Source organism: Pezoporus flaviventris, unplaced genomic scaffold (genome assembly GCF_033815535.1).
Source record: "Pezoporus flaviventris isolate CSIRO_AGI_PZ_B2104156 unplaced genomic scaffold, CSIRO_AGI_Pfla_v1 ptg000095l, whole genome shotgun sequence".
NCBI classification, from domain to species: Eukaryota; Metazoa; Chordata; class Aves; order Psittaciformes; family Psittacidae; genus Pezoporus; species Pezoporus flaviventris.
Window position 1 is genome coordinate 691,996 of NW_026892643.1, and position 21,090 is coordinate 713,085.

Consider the following 21,090-nt stretch of genomic DNA (forward strand, 5'->3'; position numbering starts at 1 on the left):
GCTCTAACCCACACTGGCTATATCTCAGCTGGCGTCAGTGCAACTGCATCTGCCACGTGGGCTTCTGAAACAGATGAGAAGTTGGGAAGAAGGTGTCCGTGTTTCCCAGCTGGTACCAATGGAGTCTTCTCTGCAGCACATCCTCTTTACCACAACACTCAATGCAGGACATGGCCATGCACCTCACAGTTTCACACACTGGATTATTAAAGAGCTAGCTGATCTGGAGCTGGCAGCCCTGCTGAAATACCATGAGGGGTTTTGGATCCAGTGTCCTTTTAAAGACAATTGTTATTTAAGGCTAAATCTTGCACACATTACACTTGGAAGTTAAACAAGACTGTTGGTGTGTGTGCAAAGAAGACACATATTTGCCTTGGTGATTTTAACAATCACACCCTGATCAGATGCTATGGATTAGTGACTCATTTAACAGACTGAAGCTGTCTTACTGAAAAGTCAGAATCATTCAAATAGGTCCTCCACAATATTTCATGTTAAATGGAGAGCATTTAATCCAGCACAAAACATTTACACGTCACCCTAGAGAGCTACTTCAGTTTTAAGAGAAGTCATTGAAAACCCACAGGCATTTTTAGTAATTATGACCACAAAGTATGAGAGCAAGAAAAAAAATAACTCAGCTATGTCTCAAGTTCCTCAACCTAATATAGTTTTGTAGTGCATGTTACTAACCACAGTGCAGATCTCTACTCTCTGCTTTTTATGTTATTTCCTCCTGAGAGCTGTACTCCTGTGCACTGTAGAGACTACCTACAATGCAGAATATGGAAGTAGCATGGGACAGCTAAAATGTTAAATGGAGCAGATGAAATACTACTGCTGACTAGAGATTCACATGTTTCATGAGTAATGCTCAAGTAAACATACCGATGTGATGACTTCAAGGTCCTTCAGGTATGTTCGTTCTGTGGTTGCCGCTTCTTTAGCAATGAAGTAAGCTTTCTCAGTTGGGAATCTCTGCAAATTGCAAACACATTAGGTTCTCATCTGCTTTTATGAAGCTGCTTTCTGTAGGAAAAAACTGCAGACAACAATTGCCAAGAAATTTACAAACTAGAGACCCTTGCTTGTGGTTACTGTGACTCATGCTTGAATGTTCCTAAGCCCTGAAGCCCTGAAAACAATCCTTCATTGCAAACACAAGAGAACAAGCACTTTCTATGGGTTCTTGAAAGACTTTTTTTTCTGCCAAGGTGATTGCTACAGCTCTGGGGTGCTGAGGCTCCTTTTAGGTTATTCCACACATCCAGAGCAGGATGTATTCTTAAGTTCACAAAGAAATCCTTTGCAAGCTAAATAACCATTTGAATCAAATTTGACAAAATGACAATAATTACTGTCTGATTATTATAAATTTCATCATCACCCATCATTCTGAATAAGAATCCACAGTAAAAATACTCTTAAAAAAGTAAAATCTGTAAGCTTTTCCCATTGTGGCTTGACAATAGTGGGAGAGGGTTAGGGTCTTAGGGTAAATTACAGATTTCAAATTTCAGGAAAAAATCAAAACTAAAACAACAAACCAAACAAAATCTTGTGTTACCCAAGAGGCAAAAGTCATAGAATCACAGACTCACAGAATACCAGGTTGGAAGGTACCTCAAGAATCATCTGGTCCAACCTTTCTAGGCAAAGCATGACCTAGACTGGATGTCCCAACACCCTGTCCAGCTGAATCTTGCAAGTGGCCAGTGTTGAGGAATCCACCACTTTCCTGGGGAGACTATTCCAATGGCTGATTGTTCTCATTGTGAAAAATTGTCCTCTTGTGATCAAGTGGCTTTGATCTCTTAATTTTGAAAGGTCAAAGGACCCCAACTGATCTGCTCTTTGTTGCTCAGGAAGCAAGGAGGAAGAGCAAAACACCCTTAGATCTTTTGCTTCTACATTTCCACCCTGAAGATGCAGAGGATGTGCTAGAAAGGGATGCAAAGTAGATTGTGGGTATTTCCTAGCCAGTATATAACTCCATAGGAACCATCATCAGCTGGCATACACAGCAGTCACTGGCTGCTGTAACTTTGACTGACATAAAGAATCATGAGGCCATTAACTGATTCTTGTTTATTTTTCTTCTCAAATTTCTCTCATATCTTGCTAACTCTGCACAGTGGGAAAAAGGGATCTTCCTTACGTATGCTCCCATTTTCCAACAAAGCCATCTGAGTTCCTACCCTCTTCCTATTGAGATGCTCAGGCAACAGAAGGACAAGATCAAGCCCCTTGCCCAGCAGTACAGCAGAGAGAAGCCAGCAGGCATCCAGAATAACCTGGCACAGACAGAATTATTTCTATCTTCTAAAAGCAGTGTTGGATGTGATGCTCCCATATGGCTCTGCTGCAATGACAGGGCTGAGCCAAACTCTTCCTGCTGAACACTTCAGGCTGTGGCTCAAAGACAGCGTTTTCAACTCCTACAATCAAATGCTCAAAGTGGTGGTCCCAGTAGAGACAGACTGTAAAGCCTGGGTTGGACACTTCTGCTCAACGCCGTGTCTTTTCCCTCTGTCACCTGGATATTTTATCTCCAATAACACACTGTTTTGTTACAACAAACTACCGAACTCCACTCCTTAAAAACAAGCTGGATTTATAGCAGACCCTGTCAAAACATGCTTTTAAAGTTCCAAGCAACAGGACTGGCCCAGATTTATCCCACACTGAACTTAGGGACACAGAGCTACCTATATTCTCGCTCCTGTTTAAAAAGGAGCTGGGGCCCTAATTCCTTCACCTCTGCTCAGGAGAATGTACCAGGGCACTGAGCCCTCAGCTAAAGCAGTGCTGTGGTTCTGGCCTGACCTGCTCCAAACTGTGAATTTGGCCTCAGGAGCACAGGGATGCTCTTGGAAACAGCGTGGCTAAGGACAGCAGATACCAAGTCACCCAATTTGACTTATCTGTGTGAATCCTATAGCTGTAGGGGTCTAGATATTAGTCACTTCGACCAACAGCAGTAGCCACAACACAACATGGAGAAGAAACCCAAGGCTCTGCCTTACCTTTTTCTTGACCTCTTCCTCATCATCAGTCCTGATGCATGATGGGTCATTCAGCAAAGGGCTGATCAAGGGAGACGGCTGCTTGGCATCAGGGCTCAAGTTTGGAGATAAAGACATGTTTGCTACCGATGGGCCTCCTTGGGAATTGATGGAGAGCTCTGAAAGGTGAGGGCTGCCAGTCAGAGAACCTGCTAAAAGAAGGGTAAAAGAGAAATCAGTTAGGACAAGTTCTTTCTAGAAAGTACCAAAAGGAATTAAGTTGCAGTATGTGAAATTACACTATAAGACACAGGCATCAGGGTCCTCAAACTAGTTCAAATGGACTTGAAGCCAGAGAATGTGCATCCACTTGTATTAACCAAGGGACTGCAGCATTGTTTTAGCTGATAAAACTGGCTGAAATTAGTGTCTCTGTAGGGAAGGGATCAAGGCATACATGACTGGCTGCAATATTTACTGCTAAACATCAAATTAGTATCAAATTTTTCACTACTGTAATCCACTCTATGAAAAAGAATAAATACAACAGTAAGGGAGTCACTCTAGGAGTGTCATTCTTTCTAATGAAGTAGAACTGCAAAGACTCAAATCATTATTTCATATGAAGCTATAGGACACAAGTTAGAACAAAATTATCTAATGGAAGTCTAGAGAAAAAGAAACTACGACTTTCTACAGCAATGTTGCTGCTAAAACCAGTCTGATCTAACATGAAAGAAGAAAACTACTAGTTCCCCAATTTCTACACACAACACAAGTATGTATATTATACCTTGTAGGTCTTTCCATGCTCCTCTGATTGTTTGGGATGGAAATGCTAGCATTACATTTACATAAGAAAAGCAATACTTTTAATGCACAAAGAATGACATCTTCAGATTATCACAGATATAAAGTCCCATTTAATTTTGGATTAAAAATATTAAAGAATCAGACAATTAATTACACTTCCATGGATTTATATACACTACATAAAATATAACTGAAATTAGCATTTTGTTTTCTGGGAGGCAGCCAGACTACTGACTGCAGAAAGGAAAGAATTTGCCAAAAATGCTCAATGCTTTCCCAGTTATCCCCTCCTCCAAACCTCTGAAAATCTAAACCTGTTTTAGAGGATAGATCTGTCATGTGGAAGAACATTTACAGTCTGTAGCATTTTGGCATCATGCATCAAAATCCAACCCCAAAAATGTGACAGGTTCCTGATTACCTCATCTAATAGGCTGTCTAGGACTAAATGTAAACCACATACATTGCCATATATAATTACAGTCACACACATTTTACTATCATGTGTTTATGCCCTCCCTAGATTATGGTAAGTAAGTGTTCCTGCTGCTACAACACAGCTGAGGTACTCTAGTATACATAGGCACCAATAAATGTAATTAGGCCAGTAATAAAACCTATTTATTTTATGGAAGAACTCAATATTTATTCCTAGAACATGAATGCTTTCAAATTTCAAACCAGTTCATGTTTATATATCATTCCTTTGAGAAAGAGAAGGAAAAAAACAATACAGTTATCAGTTTATGTAATCATGACAGTTATGTAGCCTATTATAAATCAAAGTCAAAGCAGTACTTGTCTGAAATAAATGTCTGTATTATTACAGCTAGCAAGAAAGGATTTCCCAACAGTTTCACACTAAATCAATGTTCAGTGAAATTTGAGAAAATGCCACAGCTTGTTACACAAATGTCAATTTTATTGACACTAGCACACAACTGTATACAGTGTTTTCAAAAGAAATGGAATTCATCATTGAGAAATAGTGAAACAGATTAATAGCAAGGTTGTAAAGTTTAAAGTACTTAACTACATTACAAAAGACATAAGAAAAGTTGTATCACCTCAAACGTGGAAACAAAGAAATTCTGGCACTATGTCTGTCATATGACAGTGAATAAATGATTTGCACCTCTGTGAGAAGTTCACAGGCATTATAGTCTAGAAGTTAAGTAGCACCTATCTGTGATAGACAGATATAGATATATTGACATATCTATCTACCTATTTATAATCCTAGATCTAACTTCTAATGTACTGGAATTTTTATCAGTACAACTCAAGTATTTCAAACTACAGAATATCAAATGGATAATGGATTAAAAAGATTTCCTAACCTACTCTTGGAACACATGACTTGGGAAAAGTATTATGGAAAGTATCACAAAAAGTGTGCCTGGTGGTTCACAGCATTGAATATACACCCCACTTATTAAACACTTGCACATCAATACATCATTGACATTCTCAAAGTTACTTTGCAGCAAGCTGAAATGCTACATCCTCCTTTCTGGTATCAATATGGACATGAGCAGTGACCAAAGCCAACCACCACCACCTGCAAGCAAGAGCTCAGTTAGACCCCATCTGCCAATACGCTGAACAAGTGAAAATTAAAGCTAGGTATAACAAAGCGGCCTCAAAATGCTGTTACATTAGTACATTCTAGGGTTGAATTACAACCAACACATCCAAAAAGATTAACACATTGGATGTTGTCTTGGTAAAGGTGGGAAAAAACCTCATTCTGCTGTGAGAAAGTAAGTCAGGCAGAAATGAAAATGGAAGGTCTTCTCTCCCCCAGCTCAAATCAATCAGGGACAAGTGTCATGCTGATGGGTCATAGCAATGCTGCAAAGTGACATTCTCTTTTTCATGGAGGAACAAATAACCTGCATTGACCAAATCGTCTTTTCTCAGAGTTTCATCTGACCTCCTGTCACGTAAGAGTATGTTCATATATGCTCTACTCATCAACTACACACACTTCAGAATATAAGCAGAAGAAGAAGGGAGACCAATCTTATTTACAAGGTATTGAAATGTCTCACATTTTACCCTAAAGGGTTCATTGACTGACAGGCAATTATTAGTAATGTCAGTTGCCAGATTCAAGTGGTACTGCACAACACATTGGAGGCCTAAAAGGTTTGCAGCTAGTAACATGGAGTTGTCATTGCTTGTATATGATTTTATTTAGTTTCAGACTTGGGCCATCTTTCAAATATAATGGAGCCAGCTATATACACATAAACAAAGAGACAAGTACAAAAGGATGTTTACCAAAGGGTTGCTTAAGCACATGCTAAAATGACATCCTTGGTGGAGTGGATAGGAACTAAGCACTTGCTTTAATTCTTATCTGAGCTTGGGATTAGGAAGAGAAACGAACAGTGGTTGATGACTGGCAATAATGAGATACACTTTACCACGGTATGGCAGATTAGCCCATCAATGCCAAAGTACCTGGAGCAGTCCTTAGTTCCACTGAGCTGGTTTACTCTCCAGGCACTGGGAAAGGTGCTACAGCAGAGAAGGTGACAGAAAAAGTAAACCTTGATTGAAAGCTAACGTGAAAAACAAAAAGAGAACAACAATGGCATTTTACATGGCCATGAAACTATGGGTTATTGTCCTACCTTTACACGTGCCTCATCCCTTTCCATCAATACACATGTTCCATGTGCTAAGTAAAATGAAGCCAGTGGCTAAAATCAAACACGTAATAGCTATGCCTCTGTCAAAACACACATCACAGTTACATGCTACAATATGGTGGAGCACTGGAGTGGGGTGCCCAGCCAGAGAAGGACAGGCTAAGCTCTCTGCCTGACTGGCCAACTGTGATCCACCCCACTAGCACTATGTGCTTTACTCTAGGCTTGCACCATGCACAGATGTTAACCCATAGGAACCTGCGCCGAGGTTGGTGCCTACAGAGCCTTGGGCTGGCTGAGCTATACTGCTTTAAAACACAGCTAGTACCAGGAAAAAAAAGAGTTCAAATCAGTACTTTTCAGTTGATGAAGAAAGTCAGTTCAAATCATAGGTAAGCTGAATTGCCTGCTGCTCTGTTGATTACATTGACAGCATAAGATGATCTGAAATCCCTGGCTGATGACTTTGACCTAGCATGGGTGGGCTCCCCTCTTTGTCAGGAAGACAAATGGGACTCTGTATCCTGAAGATACTCCTCCTCTATGCCTTTTCTCCCGAAACTGCTGAGTAACAAACTACAGACACTTAGTGTTCTGCATCTGCTTCAAAAGTTCCTATTCCCTACACACTTTTAACAGTGAGGAAGAGTACAGCAGTGTTAAGATGCTCCTGGGTATGTTCCTCCTCTACGGAGTCCCAAGAAGTAAAAATGACTCAATTATGGGAACTGAGAGGAAGCATCAACCATTGCTGAAGGTGACTGAGATTCTGCTGGAAAACTTCATGTACAGCTACAGTGCTCACTAACTCAACTGTTGAGTTTATATTGCTCTTAAGGTTTATAGGTTTATTACAAATTTAAACGTATTAAGAGCCAGAAAAGCACCTTTTTTAATACCTGGAATGCTGCAGGGCTTGTTCTCTCTTAAGCCTGCTCCACAACCTGCTCTGCAGTCAGTAGAAGCTTGTGACATCCAGATCCCCGTTACTCTGCTTTAATGGCAGGTCAGTGCTTTCTAAACTCCAGTCTGAAAGATGAAACCCAAGTTGTTGTCCTTTTGTGTTTTGCATTACTGAACATACAACTTATGAAGGCTCTTTAATAGGAAAGTATCTGACAGAGCTGCTGCTGCTGTGACCACACAGGTCTAGCTTAATTTTCCATAGTCACAGTGGTTGCATGTTTCTAATTTCGAGCTAAAAAGTTTTGTTCAGAGAAAGATGCATAGTACAAAATGACATGGGGGACAGATAACACCACATGAAGTGGCAGAAATTTTCATATGCACTTCACCAATGACTGAAGTACCTTAGACTGGAGAAGAGTTTAATAAGGGTGTCTATCCCTTCTCTCCCCAGCTGTGAACCAGGCACAGCTGTGCTGCTGAGCTAACAGAGTTATTGGATGGAGATTCTGCATTGTTCTCCCACAATACAAGAACAAAATCCACTGACTGCCATGAAAGCTTGAGGGGGACTAGTTCATCAAGCTGCACTCTTCCCCATTATACAGAACAAGCTGGAGTGCTGGATACAGATTGTTAGAATTAAAAATCTTGAAAAGTAACTATACATCAGCCGTAAATTTATGTACAAATACCCCTGTATACGGTACCAAAGAATCTGGGGAAGAACGCGAATTAAAAACAACTCGGGAAGAGAGTTTCATGTCACACATAAGCAGTAACTCTGCCTGGCTTGAAGAGGAACATGACAGGGAGAAAGGTTTGCATTCGACTTCACAGCTTCAAAATGCATGCCTATGGCAGGAGTGGCAGTGAGTGGCAGGGATTTGGGAGAATGGTGCACTCCTTCAATGGACCAATTCGCTCATATTTAGAACAAAGCATCAGCCAGCAAATGGACAGAACAATTAAACCAGTCACAGTTTTACAGCAAAATACCAATTAGAATGAGTAAAAGCCTTCAGTACAGGTAAAATTAAAAATAATAATTAAAAAAATTAATTCCATGCATACACAGTTAAATGGCTTGACATGCTTATAGTCTCATCAAGCTTGGTGTTGGTTTAGTAGCCAGAAACCTCTCCAGTTGGTAAATGTCCATGCTTTATTGGTATACTGTGGTTTTAGACAGTGGTGAGTGTGAAATCAGACAGTAACTGCTGTCAGCCTACATCAGGGTATATTTGCATCTTAAGAACAAAGAGTGAACAATACAGCCTGGGAAGAATACAAGGTCACTGGGCATCAGTCCTTTGTCTAGCCTTGATCCTTCCAGACAGAAATAGAGCAACCTATAGAAGGATTCCCTGATGTACCCAGAGCTAGGGCTGGTTTGCTTTTGTTTCTTTGCCTTTAAACCAACTTGACATAGTGCTACAAAAGAACTGAAAATGTTCAGCCCCCATGTAAGATTATGCCACAGATACTGTCCATTTCATCAAGACATCTCCCCAAGACTGCAGTGATCCTGCTTACATGAGCTATGGCAGACAGACTCCATCATCACTGGGTGCAGCCTTCATTAGGAAATGAAGGGCAATTCGGCTGTGCTCAATGGAGCTCAAATGGCCAGGAAAACAGACCTTCTCCCCCCCTCCCTCCACTCTCCTGGTCCTTAACAATGTGTTGTTTCTCAATTTGAGACTCACAACCTGGTGGGGGTTTTCTCCAGTTCTGAGGTGAGGAGTGCTCTATAAGACAGGATTACTGTAATAAGAGGAATTAGGTACTCCCAATACAAATAGGTATTTCTGCAGTAAAAGGACATTGAGACAGTGCTCCAAACAATGCAAGGAACAGAAGATACACCATGCTTTGAGGATAGACAGAACATTGAAAAGGCTTCTTCTCCCAGAGAGGTACATGCTGACAAAACAGTGCATACAATGAAACAAAAAATGTTTATCTTTAAACGGTATTAAACAAATGACAAAAATGAGAATGAAGTCCCCAGCATTTTCAATTTTAAAAATTAATTTTAACTATTGAGATTTATTTAAAAAAATCTATGCATGTGCACACACAGAAATCAGGAAAGGGCTGGATAAGTGAAACGCTGCCAAGCTTATGAACTTTGTTAGTGGGCCCAGGTGAGTTTCTTAGCAGGAAAAGGGAAAAATATAGATTCAGCTAATCAAAGATTTGTAAGTGCTTTATGGAAAGGCAACATTCATGAGCTCTAACATTCACTGAACTGAACAGAAAGACCAACCTCTGATCTTACTGTAAACCATCAAAGGAAAAAAACCTGTTTTCTTCTCAAAACAGGATTTGCAGCATTTTAAAGCAAGCATCTAATCTAATTTTACAAGCCTGAAAGCTCTTGAATAAGAAAGCATTCATTTTCTTTCAACCTTCCATACTCAGTCCATGACAGCTGTATCATTACTGTCTTTAGAGTTAATTTTTATCAGTAGGAACTCTGGGTTTTTATGGCTCTCAGGAGCCAAAACTTTACCAAAACCCCATCAATTAAAATTATACCTTAAAACTCTAATGATTCTAGAGCAAACTAAGTATTTACCATCATGTCATGTAGATTCATGATTCTAAGGTCTTTACCCCCCTTACTGTAATAACACCATCTCTTATTGTGAAAAACATGCCTGTGAATACACAGCTCAGCCAGGCACACAGGCTTTAAAGATCTCTTAACATTTAAAATGAAGTGCTCACTACTTTTAATGACAAACAAGATAAACCAAGCTTATTCTACATGCTCTTTATAGACCACAGAATTAGAACAGAAGACAAAATACTCTATAAAGAACTGCTACATGTCACCCAAACTAGGCTTCTTATTCATAAAAAGCCTTTGAGTTTTAAGTAGAAATTCTGCATTTTAAAATATCAATGGCACCACACAGCCTACCACACGGAGGAATGCAGAAGATGCTTTTGCTCAGGATCCACCCGTTGCACAAGAATTATTTTCCTTATAAATATAAGTAAATAAGATACATGCCCTTGTCTAGGCTTATTTCAGCAACTAAAGAAGTTACTGAAATAGAGGCTGAAAGATTTTGTAAATTCTGATTTCCTAAGATTTAAACTTCCTTCCTTTCTAGAAACTGACAGCACGGCCAAAATTTTCTCGTAAAGCAGCTTGACTGAAACCAGAGTCTGCTGCTACTCACATTTGAGAAAGGTTACACACTCTAATCTTTGGTGCCTCCTGATGTTAACACCGTGTATCAGACACAAAACCCCAAAACCTTCATCATCAAGTAGGAGACAGCAACAAACAACTGGGTTTCTGACAAAAGGACTGTTGGCCTATCACTTGTGTCTCACAGCAGGGTAACAGAAGAAAGGTGTACATATAAAAAACTGTTCAAGAAGATTCGCTTTCCTTCCTATATTTAGGGTCTTTCTTATTTGGTATGGAGAAGAGGATTGATCCCCTAAATGAAGAGGAAAGAGGTGCGCTAAAATGTACAGAAAATGCCTTAAGAAACTACACTGTTCAGAGACAGAAGCATTACTGGAAGACTAAAAGGGACTTCAGCTTCCTTCACTTTATACATGCTTGAACAGAGAACCTTGTGCCTTCACACTCACAGCCCTTCCAGCTGATACAAACCCCACTGATGAATGAGGTGGATCTCCAGTCGTCCACGTCCTTGTCCACAAAAGTAAGTGATAGCCAACTCCTTCACACACATGCGGAGGTCAGGAAAAAAGTTGGACTGTTAATTTGTTTTTCAACATTACAAGTTAAATTGCAGCAATTAAAATTTCATTCTTAGGTCACCTCTGACAGCAGCCTAATGCCTCATTATGACAAATAAGTCTCTTTAAACAAACATGGTATTTGACAGAATTTAGAGATCAGACATCCTTTCTTCTCCTGAAGAACTGTTCCAGAAATAGCCACAATTCATGCTAATTGCACATAAATCATACTGATGAGATCTGAATCACTGCTATCAATATTCAAAATCAGGTCTATTACCAGAGCTCAACTGACCAACACAATTCTTGCTCTCTATACCCTAAGGAACTACTGGGGCTTTAAACTCTCAGGAAAAGGGTGGAAAGCATGCTATGCCAAAGGGAACTGTAAATAAATAAGGCTAGACATTTTCAGTGTGTTTAAGGTATTTCCTGTTCTCTTTTCTTTTGTCTTCCCAACCCTGGAGCCCTCCAGAAGAAACTTCAATTATGGAGATAATATGTGTGCGTTTATTGTGGGACAGAAGACAACATAATTTAAAACATTTCTGCTTCTTTAGTGAAGAAAAGGAGAAGCTATAAACAGGTCTTAGATCAGTCTAACCCATTTTCCATTTGACTTTCTCTGATCACCACCAAATAATTGCATGCACATCTGTACATGCAATCTGTACCTGCGTAAGAGGCCAGATAGGAACTTCTGGTGTGAATGTTACCGCTTCAGAATGAACACAGCTGCTTCAACTAATAAAAGCTGTTCCAAAAACATCTGTGCAAACAGAAACCAGCCCTACAAATACTCAAGAAGGTCCTAAATAACTCTGGTGTAATAATACTCTCCTCACTAACTGAACTAATTTGCAAACCACTGTTTTTTCACTGTTTGCTAAGTCCTAATGATTAGGTTCAGCATCGCTAATGCTCCTGTCAAGAAAATTCTGTCTAATTTTGCATGCCCTTTAATCTTGAAGCAAACTGGTAGATTGATTTAATTTTTCAAATTATTATCATGCAACTCTTTGATTAGGCTTGGGCAACATGGTCTAGTGTGAGGCGTCCCTGTCCATGGCACTGGGGGTGGAATTAGATGATCTTAAGGTCCTTTCCAACCATCCTGTGATTCCTTGCTCATCTATCTACTCTACAACTGATCTCAACTCCCTCTAGCTCACATAATGTACACTCAAATACAGCAAACCTAAAAACCTTCAGCTACATATTGACATTTTCTTAGCTACAGAACTGTCTCTTCCAGTTTTTCTTCAATGTAATTTGCATATAGTGTACACTGCAATGGTTAATGGGTTAACTATGCACTAGGCATTTGCAGCACTAGGTACAAATCATCTTCAGAGAACACCCCTGTCCATCATGCACAATGATTACGCTTGCTAAAGGATACGGTCTTAAATTGAAAACAATGTAGTCTAGGCCATTCAGATATCAATTACTCAAATCTCCATACCAGCAATATCCTATGTACTTCCTAGCTCCTACATCAACTTGCCACTATCCACATTTCCTTCAGCTAGCCAAAATTATTGTCAAATTTTACATCTCAGGTCACTGAGGAAAACTAGCTTCTAGGAAAGGCTGATTTGAAAAACAAAACCCCTCCACAAGAAGATCCCAACAGGACATAGCAAGTTTGAGCTGCTGCTGGGTTGGAAGAAACTTAGAATTGTCTGACACAACTTTTCTATTGTCATTGCAGAACATGACTGAAAGTTATCAGGTAGTTGGAATAGCAAAGAAAGAATCAGAGTGCCTTTTATCCATAGAGTAACTACACCTATACATTATCTTGGGACAAACCCATAAACTGCCTTTGCAACTAGTTTCCACATTCATCCAACTACATGGACAGAGTTGGCTCAGCACAACGATAAGCCATCTAGGCAGCCCAGCAACAGGCTTCCTCCACATCCTCTGGTAAGACAGGAGATGGGCAACTCAGGACTTCTCATCTACAGCAGACGTAGCTGCTTGATCTTGCTGGGATATTCGGCTCCCTCATTTGTAGGAACTGCTTAAGGATATCTGGGCATTGATGGGTATGGGATTTAAACATTAATTATTGAGAATAAAAGATTTAGAACAGTGAATCAGAAGTACTATCAGCCACACTCCAAAATCTACTGGAATGGGTGGGAGAATCAAATCTTTTACTTAGTCTATAACTACCTCTGTTACACTTGAGACACAGGTATGCTTAGACCACTGCTGTTGATCCATGTATGTAGATTAATCAATGCTTGCAATGACTAAGTTGAATTGACTGGCTCCTCTTCCCATCTCATCCTTAGTCCATTGTGAACCATCTCATCTGTAGTCCTCCTCCAAAGGCTTCTGTTCTTTCCCGCAAGGTCTTTCTGTATTTGTCCTACAGAAACAAACTACCAGATGGGTTCTAAGGGACCTGATCCTATGTGAAAACATCAGTTTAAAACTGCTCTCACAATTCTTGGCAAGCGCTCAGATATGAACCACATGTCTGGTGGAGGAATTTGGCCCACAGATTGTTTTTAATTAAATGCTTGTCAACTGATATTAGACGGAACTTCAGTGGCATAAGAATGCTGCAGAAATGATTCATCCTCAATGAAACTATTTCCTATGTAATTTACAAACTTCATTTCTTCAAACTGGAAGAATTTCACATGTGTTGAAACAACAACCACTTAAACAGTTAAAGTCAAAAAAATGCCAGATGACAGAAAACAGCCACAGAAAAATCCTCATATTTCATTTTTGAGGATAGTATTCAAACGGGAAAGTAATAAAAGCTGTTGAGGTACTTCATTAGAAACCAGGCTAACTCCAGCTACCATTAAGTCTGTTCTTATAAAATTATAAATCCATTATCCTTGTAGGCATATGAGACAAAAAAATCAGGCCTGAAAATAGTATCTGAAAGGATGCAAAATAGTAAACAACACTTTCATATTCACTTAAATCCAAACAATATGAAACCTATTCACTTTTCCTAAGCAGCAGAAATGACTGCAAATCCTTTTTGCTGAAAATCCATTATCTGAACTGTAATTTTACTGGCTAACAAAGCAATTAAGCCATCTGTCCAGACTGTTAGTACCTTACTATATAACTACTGGTACTTTTGCTACACAGGCAGCAAAAAAACCCACAACCCAAATCAAAAGAAGACTCATGCACCCACTCCTCAACCTCATGCTATCTGTCAATGCAGGCTTCAACTACTTATATTTCATCTTAAATATTGAGAAGTTCAAGGCAATTATTTTACAGCTGTACTAAATCCAAAACATAAACCATCTTCTTTTAGAATAATATACAAGTAAGCTTACCCATAATTACCAATCTTGTTGTTTCTTGATTCATGCTTTAAACTACAGGAACAAACAAGAGCATTCCCTGTCACCAAAGTATCACTGTCTAAAGAGACGCTTTACATCTTCCAGCTCAAAAATGAGGTATCTAATCTTTAAAAAAACCTAACACACTAAAGGAGATGAGCAGGTTAGAACTTATATTTACACAAAGTATATTTTACTGCAAAAAAAGTTAGGTATATAACAAGACATGCCTAACTACTGTAGGTATCTTTTTAAATATCCTTCACTCACATTAACCTCTTAAAGTGTGCATAGACCAAGGCAGTAGAAAAATTAAAAAGAATTCTTATATTATTATTTTTGTAAAAACAATCTTCAAAATTCTATATGGCCTAGATTTATGAATTCCTGTAACTTATTCATCAGTACTTATGTGGGTAGACCATTATCGCTGCATGCATGCACTGCATGATGCAGATCACTGCAAGCGACCTGCATTTCTGTCAATGCTTTTGTTCATCACTTAAAATTCACAGATTTAGTTCCACTCCCCCACAAGAAAAATACATGAAAGTTGAAAGTAAGGCCAGTGTTACAGAGAACATCTTGTCTCCCGGCTCTAATAACTGCAGGACACCTTCTATACAGGAGACCTTTTATCTGAATTTCCTTAATTAACTCAAGAAACTATAATCAGATTTTATTAGGATACAGCCTTAATTCTCAGTACTTTGAGCACGTGAATTTGAAGTTTACAAAGAATTATTCAGTCTGTCTTTCTGCACATGGGCTAAAATCTCACTACGCTATGTACATTAAAGCCTGGACCACAGTTAGTGCCATCCTTTTCTGTGTCAGGGGATGAAAAATTTATGAGGTGGCACTGTAAAAAAAAAAAATTGCCTACGACAGACTAACTGGATCCTGTACAGAGAAAGACTTTTCATGATCAAAGAAAAAATAAAATTAAACAGCCACCATCTCCTAACCCCCACCAAAAATCACCCACCACAAAACTTTGATGTCCCCGTAATAATTTCATTGAAAGAATAAGGGAGGGGGGAAAATCCCTGGCAATTAATCTTTATACCACACTGACAAAGGATATAAAGGATTGCTTTGCAAGTAATACTCATACCACTCTTTCTCAGAGCTATTTCAATCTAAGTTTTTTGTTCACTTGAATTATCTTTTTCATCTTGTTCTCTTTCTTGCCCAAGGAAGAGTTTGGAGTTTCAAAAAACTCCATCACCAAATCAGCCTGTTGAACCCACTGAAGAAAAATCTTATCATTGTTCTGTCATTGTTCCTGTACACATGCCTGATTTGTATCCTCAGTTCATCAGTTAAGATTATAAAATGGGTTATGAAGATGAGTAGACTAAACACATTCTTGCTGTGAAAAGATTTTCCAGTGTATTTCAGGATTTCAACAAGACTTGGTCCTGAATAGCGAGCTGCCTGCATTTGGCTGCAAGTTTTTAACTCTGTTGAGGCACTCATTAGTTGCTCTCCTTATACAGGAGAGATAAAAAAAAAAAGTAGTAGAAATACAAAAGAGCACAACGTACCTACTTAATTTCATTTTTGTTTGTTTTGTCAAAATAACTAGTCAAGTGTCAAAGTAGTAACAATATATACCTAAAATGTGACTTCATACAAAGAATTGGTGTCTAAAGTCTTACAAAGGTACCTCAATCAGTAATAATTTTCCAATCCTCCTGCCTTTCAGAGGAGATGTGTTTCTGTTAAGCTTCATTGAGACTTACTATTGTATTTCCAGCATCCCTTCCCTCTGGCTGGTCAGTACAATGATAGTCTTTCAAATAGCCCACACACTGAAATTATTATCAACCACTCTTCATGAGCACCAGAAGATGCAACCACTTTGAGCAATCACAGTACCCACTGGTCTTATACTCCCTGGTCCCTAGCAGCTGAACACCTGCACACCATCTTCATCACTGAGACGAACAGACACATCTTCCTCTACCTCCTCCTCAAGCTGAAGGCTTCCCAATGAGTACTTATTTCTAGGCATGGGAGAGGAACTCAGCACAATGGGATTTCCAAACACCAGAGGGTGAGTGAAGGGGTTAATGATTTCTGAATCAGAATCGCTAGATTCTGTCCCACTGCTGGTAGAGCCCTCCATCATCTGGACTGCAGCCATGTGATCCACCATGCCACTGGCATGCAGTGACTGTATGATTGGGCTATGCTTTGATTGTGCCCCAGCTGGCATACCATTTGCCATCATTTTGCCTTCTGGAGAAGACACCTTAGCCACCCTGCTTCCTTTATAATACCTCTCTGATCTATACTCTTGTCCAGGGGTTGAGGATATCTGACTTAGGATAAATGGATCTGTAACTGATTTATTGCAGAGATCTGCTTTTTTCTGTGCACGAGACTGTTGAGAACCTGGAGAATATCTGCAATACCCATGGCAGCTGCCATCATGGCTATCTTCTTCCCCAGTCCTCACCCTACAGTCATGCCCATTTTCTGAGACATAACCCTGAGATCCAGTTCTACTCAGGCTCATGTTAGGGCTTGACCCTTTGCTGCTGGGAGGCAATGGAGTGGCCAGTGGACTACGACTCCCTGGCCCTCTAAACATTTCATCAACCAGTGAGCTGTGCCTTGGCATCCTGGGGCTTCCCTCAGTGTAGAAGGAGATATTAGCTGGGTTATCATCATCAAGGTACTCTTCAGAGAGATACTGGGAAGACTTTAGAGAAGCTGAGGAATCCCTGTATCTAGTTCTATTGCAATTTTCATCTCTGTAGTGAATATAGGCACCACTGGTCAAATCACCCTCATAATTGTCATTTGTTTGGGAATATGACCGGGTTATTTGTCCTCTGAGCAGATCATACTCGCTATCTACATCACTGCAGTCAATGAAAGGAATGGAGGTGCTGCTGCCATGAGCAGCCCTGGAAGCTGGACCTGTGCTTGGTTGCTGTGATTGAGGTCTGTTCTGCAGCATCCTGTCCTTAGCAGCCTCCTCTTCTTCCTCCACTGTTGACACCACTGCTCCATCCACCTTTTTGCCTTCCTTTGGGCTCTTCTTTAAGGAATGGCTCTTGTGCTGTCCAGTGTCTTTTGGTGACGCTTTCATTTCCTTTCCTTGCCGGCAACTCTGCACTGCTGCAGTATCATTGTCGTCTCCATAGGCAAAGCTAGAGCTCTGGAAAGATAAAAAAAGGAAGGCAAGGGGGAGAAAAAGGGGGAGGGAAAGGGGGTAGGGAGAGGTTTGGGAGGGAAGGGAGCCAGAGGGAAAAGGGTATGTGTAATTACACACCAGAATTTTGCACGGTACAACATAGGAATCTCTTGAAAGCAGAAGAGGTAACCCAAGCTTCAAAACAAATACAATTTAAAAAAAGAGGTCTCTGATCTTAAATAACAGAAAAATATATAAGCTAAGCAAGGGAAGGCAGACAATGTGGTGGTATTTGAGGCCTTTCCATGCCCTAAGGCAGCCATCAACACTCTGGAGCATCAACCTGTTCACACTACTCTGAGAAGATGGAGGTAAAGATAAACACATGAGACAAATTCTGCACAGCCTACTTATATACACTAAAAAAGCCATGTGTAGGCTTTTGAGCACCCCACATTCAATCCCTGGACCATACCTGCCACTAGTTCATGGGCTGACTTTTCTGCATATACAAATATGTCGCATTTGGCCCTGTAGCTATGGTCTACCAACCTGAGCTTGTCTTTGTTATTTTAAAATGCTAAAAGATAGTTCAAATGGGCTGCATTTGTAATAGAACTCTCTGAAGTTCTTAGATTTGCAGAAATGAGAGATACTGTGAATATCAAAAGGAAGCAATGCAATGAAGGTGAAGGTTCAGGTAGCATTCTTAAATACACTAACCTAGTAGCTTGATCCTGTCATTTACATTTTATCTAACATAAAGTTATGTGATTAAAGGTTTGCCTCAACAAACACAGATGAGCACAGAAGAACACTGGCAGGTGGAGGAACCCCAGTATCCTAGTCAGGAAAATGGAGCTTCCTGACCTGGCTCCTCTGGATGCTGTCCCAAGAGAGCCATCACCCCATGGTCTGGGTATGTCTGGGATAGCAGCAACTGGAGAGACCACAGCAACAGACCTGGCTGGGTAGGTAGGTCAATGTGTAATTGCTAGCGAGCACTCAACTGGACTAGTTGATAAGTAGCGTAAGAGTTGGAAGCCACATACTGGAGCAGCTGTAAGTCAGGCCAGCCAGATGCTGGAAAGACCATTGGGCCTGGAAGTCAATTACTAGCAATGTCTTAAGTCTGTGCCAGCTATTGGAGAGATATCTTTCATGTGTTTGTCTCTGTGGCTGAGGTAACCAGGAACCTGAGGATCCAAGTGCCAGTTACTGGACAGACTGTCTAAGATGAATTACTGGAGAAATCCACATGTGTGTGCCTCTATATCTGAGCAACAGTAATTGGAGTGGGGCTGTGAGCCTTGCAGGATTGTATGTCCAGCCACTGGGAGACCTAGGGATCCAGGGGCCCACTACTGGATAGACTGAGTGTCTAAGACCAGTTGTGGGAAGGATCCATATTGTATATGAGTATGAATATTTTTCACTAATGAACTTGTATCCTGATCAGCCAAAGAATGTAAAAGGGTGAGGCTACTGGCACTGTGCTTGTGGGAGTGCTGTTTTCTGTTTGCTTTTACCTATGTGGCTGGCTTGTGTATATACATTGTATATTTATGTTTATGTGGGTGTCTATAGTGAATACATTCGCAGCCTTACTACTAGCTGGACCTGGGAAAATGCAGCTGGTGCAACCTCACTGCCGTTGGATTTGCAAACTCCTAATTCATAGCAGCTAATAATGTAAGACAAATACTTTAGGTATCTACCAGAGATGACTATAATGCTCAGAGCTGTAATTTTTCTAAGGAAATAATTCTTCTCCCTGGCTAATACAACAAAACACCTTGTCATGGACAACTAAGACTTCCCAGTGAAGGAAAAGAATTAAACTTTTCCCAGATAAAATAACCAAATAGAACCCAGGACCCTAGCAATAACACTGCGGACTGCAGCTTTTTCAGATGGTCATTAGTACAGCTCAGATAAGCTCTGTATTTATATTTGTCTGGTTGTCTGGAAGCAACACTATTCCACAGGGAAAATGAACCTGTCCTACTTGAAGAACCTAAAACTTACGACACCCAGGGCTCCTCAGCTCCCAGTTAAACAGTAAGTGAGCAGAAATCTATGCTCCTAGAGTTTCAAAAACTGTAATCAGGGTAATCTAACAAGAAATGTCTAAAAGGCATAAGCCAGGGTTTCATCAACATCACTGACTTGTTTTGGCACCTCTGTATGCTGTTCTGAAGGCTGTGCAGTCAGACTTCTGATGGACTGAATCTTGCTGTGTTTCCTGGAGATAAAAGGAGAATCACAGTAAGAAGCCATTTCGTTGCCTTTTTTTTTCCTACAAATAGCAATCAAGAGAAATGCCTTTTAAAATTAAACCTCTCAATAGCAGCTTTCATAAAAGTTTGCTCCCAACCACATTAACATTCCTCCTTTCTGTAAAATTTCAATGCACTATGTGCTGCAAACACATCACTGTAAGAAAAGGGAGAGGCACTGAAGCAAAAACGGTCTATCACATGAACATGACTCATAAGCAAGGAACTGTTGTCATGGCCTTTGTGGCATCTTGGCCATTACTTTCAGTTCATCATGAATAAGATGAGCTCAGACAGAACTAGCTCTATCAGGTTGGAAGATTTCCCTGGAGACTCTCACTTGAGGTTGGCTATGCCCATTTCTGTTACTTTCAGTATTATTATGAGCTGAATATCCCTGTTCCTATACATTAATGACAACCCACCAAAGAGAGTGCAAATCAATATGGGAAGAAGTTACCTGTGATGGTAAGACATTCACTGCTGAAAAACAGACTGAAAAATAGTGACTTGTGAGGTGGGCTGATGCCAACCTCACGAAGTTTAACCATGCCAAGTGCAAGGTCCTACACCTGGGTCGGAGCAATCCCCGGCACAGCTACAGGTTGGGCAGAGAAGAGATTCAGAGCAGCCCTGCGGAGAAGGACTTGGGGGTGTTGGTCGACGAGAAAATGAACATGAGCCGGCTTCAGTGTGTGCTCGCAGCCCAGAAAGCCAACCGTATCCTGGGCTGCATCAAAAGGAGCGTGACCAGCAGGTCGAAGGAGGTGATCCTGCCCCTCTACTCTGCTCTTGTGAGACCTCACTTGGAGTATTGTGTGCAGTTCTGGTGTCCTCAACATAAAAAAGACACGGAACTGTTGGAACAAGTCCAGAGGAGGGCCACAAGGATGATCAGGGGACTGGAGCACCTCCCGTATGAAGACAGGCTGAGGAAGTTGGGGCTGTTCAGCCTGGAGAAGAGAAGGCTGAGTGGAGACCTCACAGCAGCCTTCCAGTATCTGAAGGGGGCCTATAGGGATGCTGGAGAGGGACTCTTCATTAGGGACTGTAGTGACAGGACAAGGGGTAAGGGGTTAAAACTTAAACAGGGGAAGTTTAGGTTGGATATAAGAAGGAAATTCTTTCCTGTTAGGGTGGTGAGGCACTGGAATGGGTTGCCCAGGGTGGTTGTGAACGCTCCATCCCTGGCAGTGTTCAAGG

The 21,090-nt window shown here is 40.6% G+C and overlaps 1 protein-coding gene across 6 annotated transcripts in view; it reads right to left on the bottom strand.

The window, feature by feature from the left end:
* FARP1 (FERM, ARH/RhoGEF and pleckstrin domain protein 1) overlaps nucleotides 1-21,090 on the bottom strand; it is a 217,527-nt gene that overhangs the window by 30,885 nt on the left and 165,552 nt on the right. For 3 of the 6 annotated variants that reach the window (XM_061476296.1, XM_061476301.1, XM_061476297.1), the window contains exons 12-15: nucleotides 19,778-19,853; nucleotides 17,392-17,632; nucleotides 3,030-3,220; nucleotides 892-981 (exon numbers count right to left, since the gene is read on the bottom strand). In XM_061476296.1, coding sequence (XP_061332280.1) covers nucleotides 892-981; nucleotides 3,030-3,220; nucleotides 17,392-17,632; nucleotides 19,778-19,853 — 598 coding nt within the window. The remainder of the gene's footprint in view (nucleotides 1-891; nucleotides 982-3,029; nucleotides 3,221-17,391; nucleotides 17,633-19,777; nucleotides 19,854-21,090) is intronic. The other 3 variants (XM_061476300.1, XM_061476299.1, XM_061476298.1) reach the window with 3 other exon arrangements.